Raw genomic sequence first — 17,466 nt, 5'->3', positions numbered from 1 at the left:
TGGCAGGAAGCCTGGACACTCACTAGAAAACTTCACAGAGCAATTTCAAAAGATTTCCTAAGCCTGTTGATGGGAACAAAATTCAGGCTTGCATGCAAAAACCTGATGAACTTGTTCATGGTTATTACAGTCAACTTCAGATTGTTTTTAAGGAAATTTCTGGTCTTCCTTGGGATGTTGAATCCACTTGGGTGGCCTTTAACTCTATTTTATTAATGGGATGAACAGGGATCTGTCTCTTCTGGTTAAGAGAACCAGGATAGAATGGGAAACTATGTGCACTCCAGATTTAGGTAATTTGGCAAACCAGTTTGCCCATACCCTGGATGATTCAACTAAAAGAAAATACTAAAATACTTAATTTTCAATTCCAAGAAATGGAGGCCCCTAAACAAAATCCAAACCCTCCCGATCTCTGCCATTATTGCAAAAGACCAGGACATTGGAAAAAAGACTGTTATAAGCTTAAGCATTCCAGATACCTTTAGTCCTCAAGCCAGTCTATCCAATGTCCTCCTAATTCCCAGTGGTAGGGCTCTGAGGAATTACAGAGGCTCATCCTAATCCTCCATCCTAATAGACTTGAAGAAACAACTCTCCTGATTGGGAATGATTCCCTATCCTTATTGACACTGGAACTACGATCTCAGTACTCAATCTCACTTAAATAAAGCAGCCCCTGCCTTGAAATACTAAAATGGCTCAAATAATGAGGGTCTCTAAGAAACGCAACAAGTAATTATCTCTAAACAAATCCCCTTTTTCTTAGGCCTTTAATAGATACCCTTAGCTCCTCTACCCTAATTTACTTACTGGGTCAAGGTTTCTTAGAAAAATATGCAGGAATTTATTTCTCCAGAAAGGGGTAATAATTCTAGAATTTGTGAAAACGAAAATGACTAATGAGATGAATCAAATTACCCTTCAACATCTTTTGAACCCTGTTCCATCTCAGATAGCATTAGAGCTAATTTAAAAGATGCTAATTATGTGTCCCTGTTGGATCAGCTATTACCCTTCTCATGGGCAAAATCCTCAACTGATACTGGCAGAATGCACAATGCACCTCCTGTTCAGATTTAAATAGATCCCTCAGCACCTCTCCCCAGAATTAATTCTTTCTCTATAAAGAAGCCCTTCAAGGCATCGAGCCCATAGAAGAAGATTGTAAGGTCCTGGACCTCACTATTCCCTGAACAAGTGCCTGTAATGCCTTTTACCTGTGAGAAAACCCAATGGCCTAGAATGGAGGTATGTCCAAGACCTCTGAGCCATAAACAATATTGTTATCCCTTGCCACCCTGTTGTTCCTAATCCCCATACTTTTGGCCTCCATCCCCAGTGAAAGCAAATTTTTCACTGTGAATTAATTTATGTAGTGGCCTCTTTAGCATTCCTGTGGGTGAGACCAGCCAGTATCTGTTTGCCTTCACTCAGGAAGGAAAACAATGACCCAAGGTTTTACTGAGAGTCCTTCATATTCTCATAAACCTTAAAAGCTGACTTAGATGATCAAAAACTTTCTGGAGGCTCTGTCCTGCTATAATATGTATATATTATGTCCTGTATATGTTGCTTCTCTGCTGTCTTTCCCAAGCATCTTCACAGGAGGACAGCATTCACCTGTTAAAACTTTTAGCCTTAAAGAGACAAAAAGTCTCCTAGTAAAATTTCAGTTTGCTCAAACTCAGGTTATTTACAGCACTTGATCTTGCAACAAGGGCTACATTTATATCCAGATAAGCTTCATGGTATCCTGAATATCCCAAAACCTAAACTAAGCATCAGTGACAAGGTTTCCTTGGGCTAGCTGGCTACTGTCAAATTGGATTCCAAACTTCCTTCTTTTGGCCCAACCCCTCTATGTTTTTCTAAAAATCAACAAACCTTATCCTATTAGGTAAGATTCTGAAAGATCAGGATGACACAGACTTTGGAGTCTTAAAGAAAAGCGTAATAAAGCCTTCTGCCCTTAGATATCCTACTGCCCTTAGAGATTCCATGATTATTTCTTTAGACATCCTAAATTATTCTGCCCTTAGACATCCTAATTATCAGCTTCCCTTTTGCCTTTTTTTATGCAAGAATAAAGGGAATGCAGCTGGAGTACTCACTCAAAAATATGGGGGCCGCCACCAACCCATAGAATATTACAGTTGACCCTTAAACAACATGGCTTTGATCAGTGTGGGTCCATTTATATATGGGTTTTCTTCAATAGGTATATTGGAAAATTGTTTGGAGATTTGCAACAGTTTGAAGAAAATATTTTTTTCCCTAGCTTACTTTATTGTAAGAATACAGTATAAACACATATCACATACAAAATGTGATAATTGATTGTTTATGTCATTAGAAGGCTTCCAGTCAACAGTAGGCCATTAAGTTTTTGGGAGTCAAAAGTTAACAGATTTTCCACTGTGGATGGAATTGGTGCCCCTAACCCCCACACTGTTCAAAGGTCAACTGTATAGCCAACTGAACCCCGTGTGCAAGGATACGCCCCCACCCCTTGCCTCAGAGCCATTCCTGACACTGCCCTTTGAGCTAAGGTCACCAAAGAAATAATCATGGGATCTCTTCTAACCATCTTTGTGCTGCATGCAGTAAAGGCCCTCCTGAATTCTCACCACCCTCAACACCTCCAGCCAGTCATCCTACCTCCTATGAGATCTCTTGCTAACTCCTTCTCATATAACTCTTTCTCATAATAACCTCAACCTGCAATCTGCTCCCCTCCTTCACTGATGAAACCCCTCATGAGTGCTTGACACTGACAGATCACCTTTCGATTCCCCATGATCATTTATAGAAAATTGCTCTAGCCAATGTAGGTTTTTCATGGTTTACTGATGGGTCTTAAACAAAGAATGAAAATGGTAAACACTAGGTATTGCAATTCCTTTTGAAATCATTGGGGCAGCACCTTTACCAGTAGCTTCTTTGGCCCAACAGCCTGAGTTATATGCTCTTACTCGGACTTGTACTGTTGCCATGGACAACACCCAGAACATTTATACATAATAACAATCAGTATGCCTCTCGGATAGCCCATGACTTGGGGATGTTAAGGAAATAGCCAGGTTTTTTTCCTTACTTTTGATGGGAATAAAAATAAAAGTAACTCCAATATCGAAAATATATTAGATGCCATGCTTTTGTCAGCTTCTCTGGCTATTATAAAAGTCCCTGGGCATTCCAGACTCAGCTCCCTTGAGAATAATGGAAACCACCATGCTACTGTTTCCACTAAAAATGCTGTTCTTAAAGGAACAAATAACCAAACATTTGTCATGGTTCAAAGGGATTTTCCTGCAAAAGGTCATCTAGAAAAAAAATGACTCCTATAAATAAGTAGCAAAAACCAAATAACCCTATTTTTAAAAATTGAAATATAGTTGCTATAAAATCTTTTATTGGTTTCAGGTGTACAACACAGTGGTACGACAATTAACCATATTATTAAATCCTCACCCCTACTAGTGCAGTACCATCTGTCAACATAAAAGGGTATTACAGAATTATCGGCTATATTCTCCATACTGTACTACCATCCCTATAACCAAACAACTTATATTATGATTGAGAATTTTTGTGCTCCTTTATCCCCTTTATCCCCCTCACCCTCTCCACCCACCCATTCCAACCCCTCCCCATGGTAACCACCAGTCAATTCACAGTGCCTATGAGTCTACTGTTTTGCTTTGTTTTTATACTCCACAAATAAGTGAAATCATATGGTATTTGTCTTTCTCTGTCTGGCTTATTTCACTTAGCATAATACCCTCTATGTCTATCCATGTTGTTGCAAATGGCAGGATTTCTTTCTTTTTTTATGGCTGAGTGATATTCTGTTATGTATATGTACTACATCTTTTTTACCCATTCATCTACTGATGGACATTTTGGTCACTTTCATATCTTAGCTATTGTAAATAATGTGGCGATAAACATAGGGATGCATGTATCTTTTCAAATGAGGGATTTGGTTTCTTTTGGTAAATTCCGGAAATGGAATTACTGGATCATGTGGTATTTCTATTTTTAGTTTTTTGAGAAACCTCCATACAGCCTTCCACAGTGGCTGCACCAACTGACATTTCCACCAACAGTGCAAGAGGGCTCTCTTTCCTCCACATCCTCACCAACACTGGTTATTTCTTGTCTTTTGAATGGGGGCCATTCTCCAAAAGACGTGTCCAAAGCAGCCCTTCCCAACTTCCCCATTTTCTCTACAATATTCTTTGTTTTCTGGACTTGCTATGGTTTACCATAGCTTACGCGTCCTGAATCACAATTACTCTACTATTCCTGAATAGATCCATTTTGCTGGTAAAATAAGTGGCTGTTTCATATTCAATGTTGACAAAATCCATCAACTTTGGCTTTGAATCCTGCCTGCAACAGGTCCTAGCTGTATGACTTTGGGCAAGTCATTTAACTCTTGGAGTCATCTGTGAAATGAAATGATTCCTACCTCACAGAATTGTGATGAGGATTTAATGAGGATGATGTAGTAGTGCCTTTGGCACAATGCCTGTCAGTTAGTGCTCTCTGATCAATAGCTGTTATCATTACAACAACTTATTACGCACTTGTCTTCTCACCTAGAGCGTGGGACAATAATCCCTGTCACTGGCTTCAAGGACGTGGTGTCAGTTGTGTGAGCTATGGGGTCAGTGCAGATGGCACTTCTGCCAGTCAAAGGCCAGCCCAGCCCTGCAGGTGTAGAGAGATACATCCGGTTCCCAGGACCAGGGGAAGCTGGGTAACAGCATCAATCCATCATTGATAACCTCAGTCCAGCCAAACTTTATGGACCCAGGAGCTACTTAAGTGTGTGGGGGGTGAAGGCTAGCCCAGTTCTCCTTCCTCAATACAGGCTGCAGCTCAGAGCAGGTAGGCAGGTGTGGGGTGGGGTGAGAGTGTCCTGGGCCTTGGGAGACCAGCTTTCAGCTTCAAGAGCAAGACCCCAAGGGACAGCAGTGGGCCTAGGCTAGAGTTGGACCTCCTGTCCTCAGCAGTTCCAGGACCTGGTTACTCCAAACACTGCAAATGGAAGAGAAGCTTGGGGAAGCCTCATGCAAAAGAGGTTATAGATTTCAGCTCCCCCTTGCCCCACCCCATCCTGGCTTGACCATGTCCCACTGAGTGCTGGAGGGGATGGGGTGTGCTTTGTCTACTCTGCTGCTTCTTCCCCCCTTGTCTATTGACACAGGCTGAGGGTGGGGGTGTATGTGAGCAGAGTTGAAGGGAGGTTGCCTGGGGAACTAAGCTTGGTGCTAAGAAAGCAATCTAAGGAGAAGGGCTTCTGGGGAAGAGGGATGCTCTGGGGGCAGCTCTTGTGACCTCCTCCCCAGGCCCCCAACACCATGACGGTTTCATACACACTCAAAGTGGCGGAGGCCCGTTTTGGAGGTTTCTCTGGCTTGCTTCTCCGTTGGAGGGGAAGCATCTACAAGCTCCTCTACAAGGAATTCCTCCTCTTCATTGTCCTGTATGCTGTGCTCAGCATCACCTACCGGTGCGAGGGTGCGGGTGGGGTCTCAGGGCTGGCTGGTGAGGAACTAGCTGCTCAGCTCCCTCTAACCCAGGTCTACACCTGACTTTCCCCAGGATGCTGCTGACCCAGGAACAGAGGCATGTGTATGCTCAGGTGGCCCGATACTGCAAGCGCTCTGCTGACCTCATCCCCTTGTCCTTTGTACTGGGTAAGGCTCTCTCTAGTTCTCCCTGGTGTCCTTCTTAAAATTGTCCCTGACCTTTGGGTTGGGTTGATAGCTCTCAAGGTCAGAATTACCCCAACATCACAGCCTAGAAGTCAACCAGAGCAGGCTCAGCAGACATGGGAGCTGCCTGCCAGGTCCTGGATTTCCAGAGGGCCAGGCCCTATCACTTGCTGGACTCTCCAAAAAAGGGACAAGACACCTGCTGCCTCACAACCCCACCCTGGGCACTGAAGGGGAGCCGGAGAGAGGTGACATCCCCTCTCCCCCACCTCACGAGCCACCAACTTCTCTGCCTGAGGTCTGCACTCCTTCCTCCCCACCTGGCCTAGCTCAGCAGGGCAGGACCAGAGGAAGAGGCTGTCCCCATCCCCGACAGTGAGTCAGGGCGTTGGAGTCAAATGTTCCTTCCACCGGCCTTAGTTCAACCTGGCCTGGACCAGGTGCTCTGGCTTGGGGGCAGGGCATACTGACTCCCAGGCCCTCCATTTTTTTTCCCACGGCGGCCGACCAGGTTTCTATGTAACCCTGGTGGTGAACCGCTGGTGGGCCCAATACACAAGCATCCCGCTGCCGGACCAGCTGATGTGCGTCATCTCAGCCAGCGTGCATGGCGTGGACCAGCGTGGCCGCCTGCTGCGCCGCACACTCATCCGCTATGCCAATCTGGCCTCGCTGCTGGTGTTGCGATCGGTCAGCACACGAGTGCGCAAGCGCTTCCCCACCATGGAGCATGTGGTGGACGCAGGTGCTGCGTTCGGGGAGCCTAGGGCAGGCAGGGGCCTGGACCTGCCCTCCTCTCCACCACCTCCTGGGAAGGGAGGTCTGGCCCCCAGGGGACTCCAGGGCCCCAGGGAGGCAAGTCCCAAGGGCAGAGGATGAAGTTGAGCCCCACCCATATTATCACGGCAGGTTTCATGTCCCAGGAAGAGAGGAAAAAGTTTGAGAGCCTGAAATCTGACTTTAACAAATACTGGGTACCCTGCGTCTGGTTTACCAACCTAGCGGCCCAGGCCCGGAGGGATGGGCGAATCCGAGACGACATTGCTCTCTGTCTGCTCCTGGAAGTGAGTCAGCCTAGGACCAGGCCATCTGCCTTTCTGCCCCTGGCTTTGCAAACTGGAATAATTGTAGTACACAGTGCCAACTATGTAACACACACTGTTGGAAGTATGGTACCCATATTAACACTTAACCCTCACAAAAACCCTGTAGAATTCGTACTATTATTAACACCACCACCACCCACCTTGCACAGGTGAGGAAACTGAGGCACAGAATGAAAAAGAAACTTGCCCAATCACTCAGCTAGTGAGTGGAGCTGGGACTCATACTCAGACATCCTGGCTGCAGGCTCTGTGCTTGCAACTACTTTGCTAAACTGCTTCCCACCATAGGCACCCCAGCCTGCTAACACCTCTGAGAGCAGATGGGCCTCCAGACCTAGTTTGTGTTCGGCTCTCCTGTTTCCCCATTCTTCCTTTCTCACCTCCACTGACTTCCTCTTCCTGCTGTTCCACCAGGAGCTGAACAAGTACCGGGCCAAGTGCAGCATGCTGTTCCACTACGACTGGATCAGCATCCCCCTTGTCTACACCCAGGTAACTGCTTCTCACCTCTCCAGTCCCAGTACCTCCTGGATGCGCTTAGTTATGTGACACTGAGAACTAGAGATGGTACGTGCTTTGGGGCAGTTTTGTCCGGTGAGACACTGAACAGACAAGGGCTCATCCTCAAAGCCTCCCTGGACCCCTACTAAGATGATCGCATCCGCTCGGGTGCTGTCATACCCTGCTACATGTTTGAATTACTTGTCAGACTCCCCCGCCAGCCCTCAGGGGCAGGGGCAGCATTTCTTCCTGTGCCACTCAGCAGGGCTTTTCCTTCTCCAGGTGGTGACCATAGCAGTATACTCCTTCTTTGCCCTCTCCCTGGTTGGTCGCCAGTTTGTGGAGCCAGGGGCAGGGGCTGTCAAACCTCGGGAGCCCCTGGAAACAGCCCAGGAGCTAGCGCCAGCCATGGGGGACCTGGACATGTATGTGCCTCTCACCACACTGCTGCAGTTCTTCTTCTATGCTGGCTGGCTCAAGGTGGGCACTTCAGGTGGTTATGCCAGTCTGCTCTGTGGAGACGTGGGCCCAGGGCCCACCCCAACTTCAGGGATGGAGAATGGGACTCTGAGCCTAAAAAAACACTGTCCTACAACCTGCAGGTGGCCGAACAGATTATCAACCCCTTTGGTGAGGATGATGACGACTTTGAGACTAACCAGCTCATAGACCGAAACTTGCAGGTGAGGTAGGGGTCTGGGGGCAGCTCCCCATCCTGCCAGCTCTCAGCTCTGGCGTGGAGAGGAGAGGAGAGGGGAGCACAGGAGGATCCTTGTGACTTGCTACCCACCTCAGGTGTCCTTGCTATCTGTGGATGACATGTACCAGAACCTGCCTCCAGCCGAGAAGGACCCGTACTGGGACGAAGACTCGGCGCTGCCGCCCTACACAGTGGCCACGGCTGCCGAGTCTCTGCGGCCTTCCTTTCTGGGGTCCACCTTCAACCTCCGGTGAGAGACTGGCAGGGGCATGGTTGGGGCTTGAACTTGTACGAGGGCCCCAGGTACCCGCCTACCCTCTGAGGCACCAATGACTCGGTCCCTCCTGCTCCAGTCCCCAAGTGGGGCCCCGCGGGGGGCTCACTCAGCCCGCCCTCCCGCCCGCAGCGTGAGTGACGACCCTGAGCAGAACCTGCAGGTGGAGGCGTCCCCCGGTCTGGCTCGGTCGGTACCTGCAGCGCAGACCCCGCTGCTCGGCCGCTTTCTGGCCGCAGGAGCGCCCTCCCCAGCTATCAGCCTGCGGACCTTCGGCCGCGCACGAGGACCTCCCCGGACCCCCCATCTACTGCGCTTCCGAGCCGAGGAGGGCGGCGACCCTGAGGTTGCGGACCGCATTGAGGAGGCGGCGGCGGGGTCAGCGGACGAGGCCCAGGAACCCTGAGCAGAGGCAGCCGGGGCCTGGCGTCCTGCCTCCCCGCCCCCTGGGCCTGCCCTCCAGCGCTGTTGGAGCAGCACGTCCGGTGGACCCTGAGCCAGAGCATTTACGGGCGGACCCTGGAAGAGGGAGACGGCCGGTCGAGCCAGGGCTGGGAATGTGTACGCTCTGGCGGGATAAGACAGGGTGAACTGCTTGGGGAAGTAAAGTTAGGGTACATGGCATGAGGCATATAAGACTAGAGCCCAAGCCCAGGTGCACCGTTAATAGCCTCGACAATGCGAGGTTTAGGCCAATTCTCAAGATTGAGGGAGAGGAATCCCCGAAGGACTCCATGAAGACATCCGGGAACCACTTCTGGAGTTTCTGACTCATTAGATATGGAATGCGGCTCCATGATTTGCAATTCTAGTTCTCAGGGGATCCCTGGCCTTGTTGGTCAGGGGTTACAATTTGAGTACACATAAAAAGATGTTTTAGAAGGTTGTACCCTGTCCTGATAACCTTACTCTGAAGAGGGATCAAAACGTGTACTGGAGTGGGGGCTTTTATCTGTAATGTCCAATTTTTTTATTCCAATGAGTATATTACTTGTGCAATACAATTGTTTAAAATAGATTTGGTATGCTGTGAGGTGGGGTAAAGATGTGAAGGCAGTCTACACCACCCAGCCTAGACCCTCAGCATCTGGATTTTAGAATACCACGCCTTTCACTACCACCAGTCAAACTGGGGAGAAAATTTAAGGGGTGAAGGCTGTGAGTCCATCTTCATGATGGGTCTGCACTGCTACAGGGGACCCTGAGTACTATGTTGGAGATGTTGCTAAACAGAGCCTCCTCTAAGAGTCCTGCCTTCGAAGCTCAGCTCCAGAGGAAACTGGTGAATGCCAAGACTGAATGTTAAGGTCAAAGGATGACAAATACCATAACTCAGAAGCCATGGTATATTAGCATACTGGTACACTGCCCTGCACTTTTCCAGGTAATGGATTCACAGCAGAAAACAACCAACCTCATACCCCTGGAGTTATATGCCAATCAAGACGAGAACAAAGACAAAACAAAATGAGCAAAATTTACACCAGACTAAGGGATACGGAGAAAAAACAGGGACAAAGGATGCAGCATAGATTACAATGTAAAATTGTGATCAGGGCGTACCTTACTAGAGTGACAAAGCCCTGGATAGAGTAAGCCAAGTGGGTATTTAAAAAACTGTGTTCCCAACAAGGGAATACCTATGTTCACTAAGGCCAGGATGGAAGTCACTATAGAAAAAGGGATGAGGTCACCTTGAACGCTTGTAGCCTTTGGTAAGGACTGAGATGGGAAGCTGTCTTGTTAAAAGGCTGATCTTTCAAAATGATCACTGATTGCTGGGATTGCATTGTAATTAAAAGAGGCAGCACCGAGCAAATAAGGATGTAAAAAAGTAACTAGAATGGCGAGGTGGTGTTAAAGGCTGAACCAGCAAGATTTAGTGGCAATTAGGTGTTGGGAGTGCTAAGAATAAGGGTCAGGATGGCCCAAGATTTTTATTTAAGTATGAAAACAACTATTTGCTATTAAGTAGTTGAGAAACTGAAAAGACATTGCTGAGGAATATGAGTTTTTAATATACTGACATTTTATTAGAGTCCAATTATGATATCCAAGTACAAGTGTCAAGTAGGTCTGGGTTAAAGTTAGATGGAGCATAAACCACATTTAAATGCTGAGGACAGACAACAATGTAGCCAAGTTAAAGGCAAAGACCCTTTGAGATTGTTATCTAAATGGGATTGTAATTCAGTGAGACTGAATCTGCAATGCAGAAATCACTGGTAATCTTACATGCTTTTGATTACTAAGTAGGGAAGGGTTTGGGATTCAAGAGAAAATTAATTTCAGGGAGACATCTAAAAACTGACAGGTTAGGTTAGTTTGTTCAACCTTCTCTCAACAATGCAAAAAAATGTGGAACACAATTCTAAGATTTCTAGACCACCCATGAATCCAGGTTGAAAACTTTGAATTAAACCCTTAAAGTCAAGGTCCACACAGTAATGTTGGTACAAGATCTCCAAGAGCCAACTTCGCAGAGGAAGTATAGCTTCAGGTTCTAATCACAGCTCAGCCATACCCTAATATTGTTGGGAACCCCAGGGCGGGGACACCGCCCTCATAAAATCACTGTGCTTGGCCTGCATGCCATACCCCTGGCTCCCACTTAAATCCAGCGTGCACCATGTTCCCCCTACTATAGATGGCACAGCCCACAACAGGCCTTGGCCTTTAGGGGAGGGAGGAGGTGGGGATACAAGGGCACCCTACAGTGTGCCCAGCAATCGAATATTTAAGACGTGAACACAGGACATAGAACAACAGACCCTTTATTACATGAGCTAGGACAGGAAGAGAACTTATTTGCCTTTTCGGGCCTTGATTTTCCTCAGATAGAACTCCAGCTCCTTGCCCTCAAGCACGTAGCCATCTGCTCGGCCACACTGGCCTGGTCTTGAAGCAATGCATGCTGCAAGAGAGTGTGGCACTTAGCAATATGACAATAAGGCCTTACCCAAACCTATAAGCCTTGAAAAGTCCATGCTGGTTCAGGTATGAAGCCCACTGTCTCTTCAGATATTATCGTCTCGTCACTCAGAGTCAGTAGCAGAACTGGACAAAGTTTTCATCACTGAGACACAGCCCCCTAAACCTGGGCATGGACTTAACAGACCCCTGATATGCAGAGGCTGAACTCAGGCCTATTATGTACTGCTTTCCACTGTTTCTCATTTCAGCTTCATACTAGGGAGATGACTGTTCTCATTTATGCTTGCAGTGTTATCATTAAGCTCTCCTGGTGAACCCTCTAGACCACACAGCTGGCAGTCAAAAGAACTGAAGCAAGGGAAAAATACAGGGCACACATCCCATCTTGTGACTCTCCCCCGCTGCATGCAACAGCTCTCACCAAGCAGCTTGCCCTGCTGGAACTGCTCCTCCAGAAGACTGCTGATTTTGGCATTCTTTTTCCTTTCATCGTATTTCTTCTGAATTTTCTTTGATCTCTTCTTGTTTAAAATCTCTTCCTCCTCAGGAGTCTGAATAAAGGAGATATAAATAGATTAGCTGGGGCCTCCCAAACCCTTCCCCCTTCCAACTCAGGGAAGGATGCCACCACAGCCTCAAACCCTGCACATGCCAATCCTGCTGCCTTCCTCAGCACTCAAAGGCTTGCATCTCTTCCCCTTCAGTAGCAGAACTGGACATTTTTCATCATTAGAAGGCTGCAATCAGGTTGTCCTCCCCCAACCCCTCCAGGGAAGTCAGCCCCCAAACACGTACCAGTTTGGCACCCTTCTTGCGGCCCAGGGGCAGTGCATAGTGGGACTCGTACCACTGTCGGTATGGTGTGCTGTCAACAAGCACGATGCAGTTCTTCACCAAGGTCTTGGTGCGGACCAGTTCATTGTTGGATGCGTTGTAGACAACATCAATGATCCTTGTTTTGCGTGTACAACCTGCCCACAGAGAAAATTCAGAATCAAGCCCTGTAAACGAAGCCAACCAGCCCTGCCCACCCACCAGCCCTGGGCAGGGGAGCCTAAGGAAAAGCAAGGGAACGCTAAGCCTTTACCCAGCCATGGGGCATCAGCTCCTCTTCCACAAACCCATCTTTCCAGAGGTGGCTGGCAACCAATCTCTAGATTCAGCCTGATCAATCCCTGAGGCTACAGGAGAGTTAAGAAACAGGACAGGATGGAGAGAACTCTCCAGCTGCAATAACCTCAGGGTCTTTCAAACAAGGAGAAACTTCAGTATGTTGGTCAAGGCCATGGACTTCCTGCTAAAAGCACTTACTTAAGCTTAGAAAGCTTTAGGTGCTGAGTTCCCACCCCCTCGCAGAGGGCCTCACTCACACTCGGAGCCCCAGGAGAAGTTTCCCACATCCAGCCTCAAGGCACGGTACTTCTTGTTGCCTCCCCGCACACGGACAGTGTGTATGCGGCGGGGGCCAATCTGGAAAATACAGACAGGAAGTAGGTTATCAAGAGGCAAAGCAAGAGAGGAAAGGAACCTGGGCTGGATGGAGGCAGCAGTCAGTGTAACTATGACAAGTCCTCGCATTGGCAAGTGGCATACAGGTGACCGAAACGGTTACAACCACGCCTAAGGATTCTTTTTCATCATTCTAGTTACCTCCAAGAGGAAAAACCTGATTCCAAACACATGAAAATTAAGTCTCCAGGCAATAAATATGCCAGGTCTCCGACTATATATTACGTGAGAAGCCCACTAGCTCCAGACGCCCTTCAGGGCCTAGTATACATCATCTACCTCCATGCAACCCCTTATTATTTACCCAACACTAAAGGTACGGAGGCTGCCCAGTCCCTGAAACAAATAACAGCTCTACAAAGTTTCAACCATCACACGCAGAGGCGCACCAACGCTGGGGAGCCGGGGAAAGCCCTCCGGGATGGTGGGGCCCCGCAGGCACCTTAGTGTTGGCAGCAGGGCGTCCCAGCTCATACTTCCTCTTCTTGTGGTAGGGCTTTCTCTTGCCCCCGGTCTTGCGGCGCTTGTGCCAGTTGTCCCGAGAGATGCCTGTGAGAGCGGGGGGTGGAAAGTTGAGCTACTACGATTCGGAGCAGACGCCTCTCGTGCCCCAGATCCCACGCCGGGCGGGCCGCACGCTCAGCTCTCCAAGGTTGAAGCCCCCACTGCGCACTCGGGAGTTTACAGCATTAATAAAATGTCATCATACACGTGCGGCCCAGCCTGGACCCTTTTCCGCGGCAGCCATGTTGGTGCCGCTGGCAGCCCGGAGCCCTTTCCGCCGCCGGCGCTGGCCTCGGCGGCCAAAAACCTGAGCACCACCCTCCTCAGGGCTGCTCGTAGCCGGGGGTCGGGGCACCCACTCTCCTAACTTGGCGGGGAAGCAGGATGGCACCGGATGGCGCTCACCCTCCTCTCCCGGCCCTGACGCAGACAACTCACCCATTGCCCGGCGCTGGCTGGAAAGAGAAAACGCAGAGCCTCACGGTCCAGTTTCTAAAACGCTGCCCCGCCCTCTTTACGTGTTTTTTGGGCGCCGCGGCTAGAAGCCTGGAGTCGAACGCGTCGTTCCTTACGTTCCCGCGCCCGCGCCGTGGCGGACGGTGGCCTGTGGGCTCTGAAGCCCGGTGGTGGAGGAGGGGTCGCACGGGGTCCGTGGCTGGGCGAGTTTTCTGTAGAGGTTGAGGATTTTCGGGCGGGAGTGGCCTGGCTTTATTTACATTTTGAGCAGACCCGTTGTCGAAGCTGTTACAGTAGTCCAGGACGAGGCATAAGCGTGCGGGTGCGTTGGAAAAGGGTGGAAGGTAGTAGAGATGGAAACGAACTGTGGATTTGGGTTTTGTTTTGAAGGGTTTGGGGAGCGATAGGACGTGGGGGTTGAGGGATAGGGAGAGATGTCAGGGATTCCTAACTCCATTCATCAATTGCGTGAATATTGGTGCCGTTTACTGAGATGGGGTAGGTTAAGGTAGGAACTGTTTTGGACATACTCTTTTGAGATCTTGGTGACGTGTAAGTGGTCTGGTTATCCCTGTAAAAGAGATGTGGACAGATGTTACTTTGGAACTTGTTGGTATACGAATCATAAAGTCACCAGAATGAACGTTAGGGAGAGAGCATACAGCAACCTTTTCTTGTAAAAGGTAAGTAAGTACTCTAGGTTCTGTGGGCTATGGAGTCTGTCAGTTACTCAACTTTGCTGTTGTAGTGTGAAAGCAAATGAATGGGTGTGGCTGTGTTCCAGTAAAACTGTGGGTACTGGGATTCGCCTGTCATGAAATACTACGCTTTTGATTTTCTTCCCCAAACATTTAAAAACAAAAAACATTCTTAGCTGATGGGCCCAGTCCTCATACAGTGGTGTGCCAAACCCAGGCATAAAGAAATACAAGAAGATGGTCTCAATCCAAAACTTGAGGAACACCCACATGTGAGGCCAGGTAGAGAAAAGAAGCTGGGAAAGGAGACGACAGAATGTGCAATTAGAGTGACACGGGGGAAGCTGGCACAGGATGGGGTGGTGTCTAATACTTCCCTGAAGGCTAGTTAAAATGAGGATTACAAAGTAATTATCGGATTTAGTAACCTGGAAATCTTTGGTGACATTGGCAAGGGCAGTTTCTGTGTAGGGGAGTAGGCAAAAACTTAATTAGTTTTTTCAAAAACTTGAAACAGAATAGGAAGTAAAAAAAACTCCAACTACATGTAGACAATTCTTTTGAGACATATTACTTAAAGGGGAGGAGAGAGCTAGGCTGGTGGCTGGAGGGGAAGCAGAGCAGAAGGGCAGTATTTAAAGGAGCAAACCACCTAATGGATAAGCCCTTTTGCACTCAGCTCCAGATCCTATCCCATCCTTGGAAGAGATTCTCTCAATATTAGCCATTCTTCATCCGTATGTTCAAGCTTCAGCTGGCTTCTCAGCACATTCAGAATAAAATCTAAATTCCTTACCATGGCCTGGGAGACCCAGGAATATCTGGTCTCTGCTTATCTCTGACTTTAACAGTTTGATCAAATATCTCTAACCTGCCCTCCTCACTCCACGCATTCTGACCTTGCCATTCCTACCTCAGGCCTTCATGCTCTGACAAAAAATGCTCTTCTCCTAGGTCTTAGCATGGCTCCCCCCGTACTTCAAGCCTCTGCTCAAAACCTCACCCCCCCCACACATACTGAAGCCTTTTCTGAGCTTGCTCTTTATAGTAGCACACTCTTCTCTCTATCCACTTAATATTAACATTGTTATTTGTATTGAATACTGAAATATTTGAGCCACTTACTGTTACACTTACCACATAGTATGCAATGGCTTTTCCCAAGTAGACTGTGAGATCTTAAAGTGTAGTACTTTACTCATCACTCTATCCCTAGCCCCTTGGCACCAAAAAAGGAAAAGGCAGTTGCATTGGACACAAAAAGGAGAAAATGGATTCAAGGAGCACTTGTTAGTTGATGGAACTTTGTGATACTGTATTGTGGGGGTGAGAGAAGAGTGACATGAGGTTCTTCCCTGAGAAACCACATTAAATGATGGGTTGACATCAATAGATAACACAGGAGAAGGTTTCTAAAAAGTTCAATTTCAGGTTGAGTTTGAATTGCCTCTAGGACTATAGGTGGCTATTCTTTGTATTGTAAGTAGTTAGAAAGATGAGTCTTAAGTTTGAAAGAGAATGGGACTGATATTTCCCACCCCCACCCACCATGGTCTCTATCCACTTAAGCCAGTCTGTATCACATGAACATATATGTTTATTTATTTTTTATATTTTTTATTAAGGTATCATCGATATACAATTTTATGCTCAGGTTTTACATGAGCGACATTGTGCTTACTATATTTCCTCCTATTATCAAATCCCCACCACATGCCCATTACAGTCACTGTCCATCAGCACAGTAAGATTCTATAGTCACTACTTGTCTTCTCTGTGCTGTACTGCCTTCCCCATGCCCCCTCATATTATGTGCACTAATAATACCCCTTAATCCCTCCCATTGCACCCACCCTTCCCAGCCCCTTTCCCTTTGGTAACCGTTAGTCCATTCTTGGGTTTTGTGAGTCTGCTGCTGCTTTGTTCCTTCAGTTTTTACTTTGTTATTTACTCCATAGATGAGTGAAATCATTTGGTACTTGTCTTTCTCCACCTGGCTTATTTCACTGAGCATAATACCCTCTAGCTGCATCTATGTTGTTGCAAGTGGTAGGATTTGTTTTCTTATAGCCGAATAACATTCCATTGTATATGTTTTTTAAATGTGCTTGAATAGTAGACTCATTATAAATGCATCTGAATCTCTTGGGGCAATATTGAAGAGGGACCCCTGGAGCTCTTGAAGTCAGGACAGTGTGTCATATACCACATCATGCCCTCCAAGTCTGTTCTCTTGCTTGAATAGAAGTCAAATAGGAGTTCTTTAATTCCATATCATCCTGGAGAAATTGTGTCTTCTGCTTCCCTCCAATACCGTATAGGTTGGCTACCACTCCATTTGTTTTGAGACCATTAACATTAATTGTATTATGCATTTGCCCCATTTTCATTAGTTACCTTAAAAAAATAGTCTCCCAAATTATAGCTATCTTCCACATTCTAATCCTGACATAGGTTATTAGAATCGTGTTCAACCTATCTCCCTCCATTCTCCATTTCCTAAAATTTCCTAATGTCCTGTCATGTTTTATGAGAAAAACCCTCTGTATCTGCCTCACCTGAAGGTTTCAGCCCCCGCCAAGTTTACTCTGAATTTGGTGAGGCCAAAAAATGACAATGGATATCGATGATACTTAAAAAAAAAGAGAGAATGGAACACTGTGGGTAGAGGGTTTATACCCAGCTTTATTTACCTGGTGGCAGGTCAAGTACTAGGAACCCACCCACCCATCCACCTCAGGACAAGTCTGCATGTAGCAAGCTGGTCTCTGCCTCGGGGCCTCTCTGCAGCCTGGCAGCCCCAGAGCACTGGGCGGAACTCTTTCTACAGTCAGCAATAGCCTGTTGCCCACACGTTGTAAGCCTATGCCTGCGAGCATTGCATGTGCGCAGTGGGCAAGCATATCAGGGTAAAGTGAGGATCCTGGCTGTGGAATCTCCACTTTCCCTACAACCTTCAACCTCTTTTTGGAATGTTTACTTTGCCTTCTAACAGAAATCTGGTTCTCAGGACTTTTCTTGTCAGCCTTCAAGTGGAGGATGACACACTCCTATT

The 17,466-nt window shown here is 47.5% G+C and overlaps 2 protein-coding genes and 4 non-coding genes across 6 annotated transcripts; 1 reads left to right on the top strand and 5 right to left on the bottom strand.

Annotated features, from left to right (window-relative positions):
- Positions 1-5,180: 5,180 nt before the first annotated feature.
- BEST4 (bestrophin 4) lies at positions 5,181-9,328 on the top strand. Its single transcript, XM_036893001.2, has 9 exons — positions 5,181-5,524; positions 5,617-5,711; positions 6,241-6,474; positions 6,639-6,793; positions 7,250-7,327; positions 7,619-7,816; positions 7,939-8,019; positions 8,132-8,286; positions 8,443-9,328. The coding sequence occupies exons 1-9, from the start codon at positions 5,373-5,375 to the stop codon at positions 8,714-8,716; spliced, it is 1,422 nt and encodes a 473-aa protein (XP_036748896.2). The 5' UTR covers positions 5,181-5,372; the 3' UTR covers positions 8,717-9,328.
- A 1,738-nt stretch (positions 9,329-11,066) lies between these two features.
- Positions 11,067-16,083, bottom strand: RPS8 (ribosomal protein S8). Its single transcript, XM_057499451.1, has 8 exons — positions 16,073-16,083; positions 13,830-13,925; positions 13,463-13,712; positions 13,196-13,330; positions 12,615-12,714; positions 12,040-12,215; positions 11,666-11,795; positions 11,067-11,224 (listed from the first exon to the last, which is right to left on the bottom strand). Exons 1-8 carry the CDS (start codon positions 16,081-16,083, stop codon positions 11,115-11,117), a joined length of 1,008 nt encoding a protein of 335 aa, XP_057355434.1. The 3' UTR covers positions 11,067-11,114.
- On the bottom strand, positions 11,323-11,392 carry LOC118916369 (small nucleolar RNA SNORD38). Its single transcript, XR_005026351.2, has one exon. It is a non-coding gene; the product is annotated as a small nucleolar RNA SNORD38 (small nucleolar RNA).
- LOC118916370 (small nucleolar RNA SNORD38) lies at positions 11,909-11,980 on the bottom strand. The gene has a single exon (XR_005026352.2). It is a non-coding gene; the product is annotated as a small nucleolar RNA SNORD38 (small nucleolar RNA).
- Positions 12,789-12,892, bottom strand: LOC118916371 (small nucleolar RNA SNORD46). The gene has a single exon (XR_005026353.1). It is a non-coding gene; the product is annotated as a small nucleolar RNA SNORD46 (small nucleolar RNA).
- On the bottom strand, positions 13,386-13,465 carry LOC118916368 (small nucleolar RNA SNORD55/SNORD39). Its single transcript, XR_005026350.1, has one exon. It is a non-coding gene; the product is annotated as a small nucleolar RNA SNORD55/SNORD39 (small nucleolar RNA).
- Positions 16,084-17,466: the final 1,383 nt, after the last annotated feature.

Source organism: Manis pentadactyla, chromosome 4 (genome assembly GCF_030020395.1).
Source record: "Manis pentadactyla isolate mManPen7 chromosome 4, mManPen7.hap1, whole genome shotgun sequence".
In the NCBI taxonomy this organism is placed as follows: Eukaryota; Metazoa; Chordata; class Mammalia; order Pholidota; family Manidae; genus Manis; species Manis pentadactyla.
Note: the sequence above shows the minus strand (reverse complement) of the source record. Positions and strands in the feature narration are given on the sequence as shown.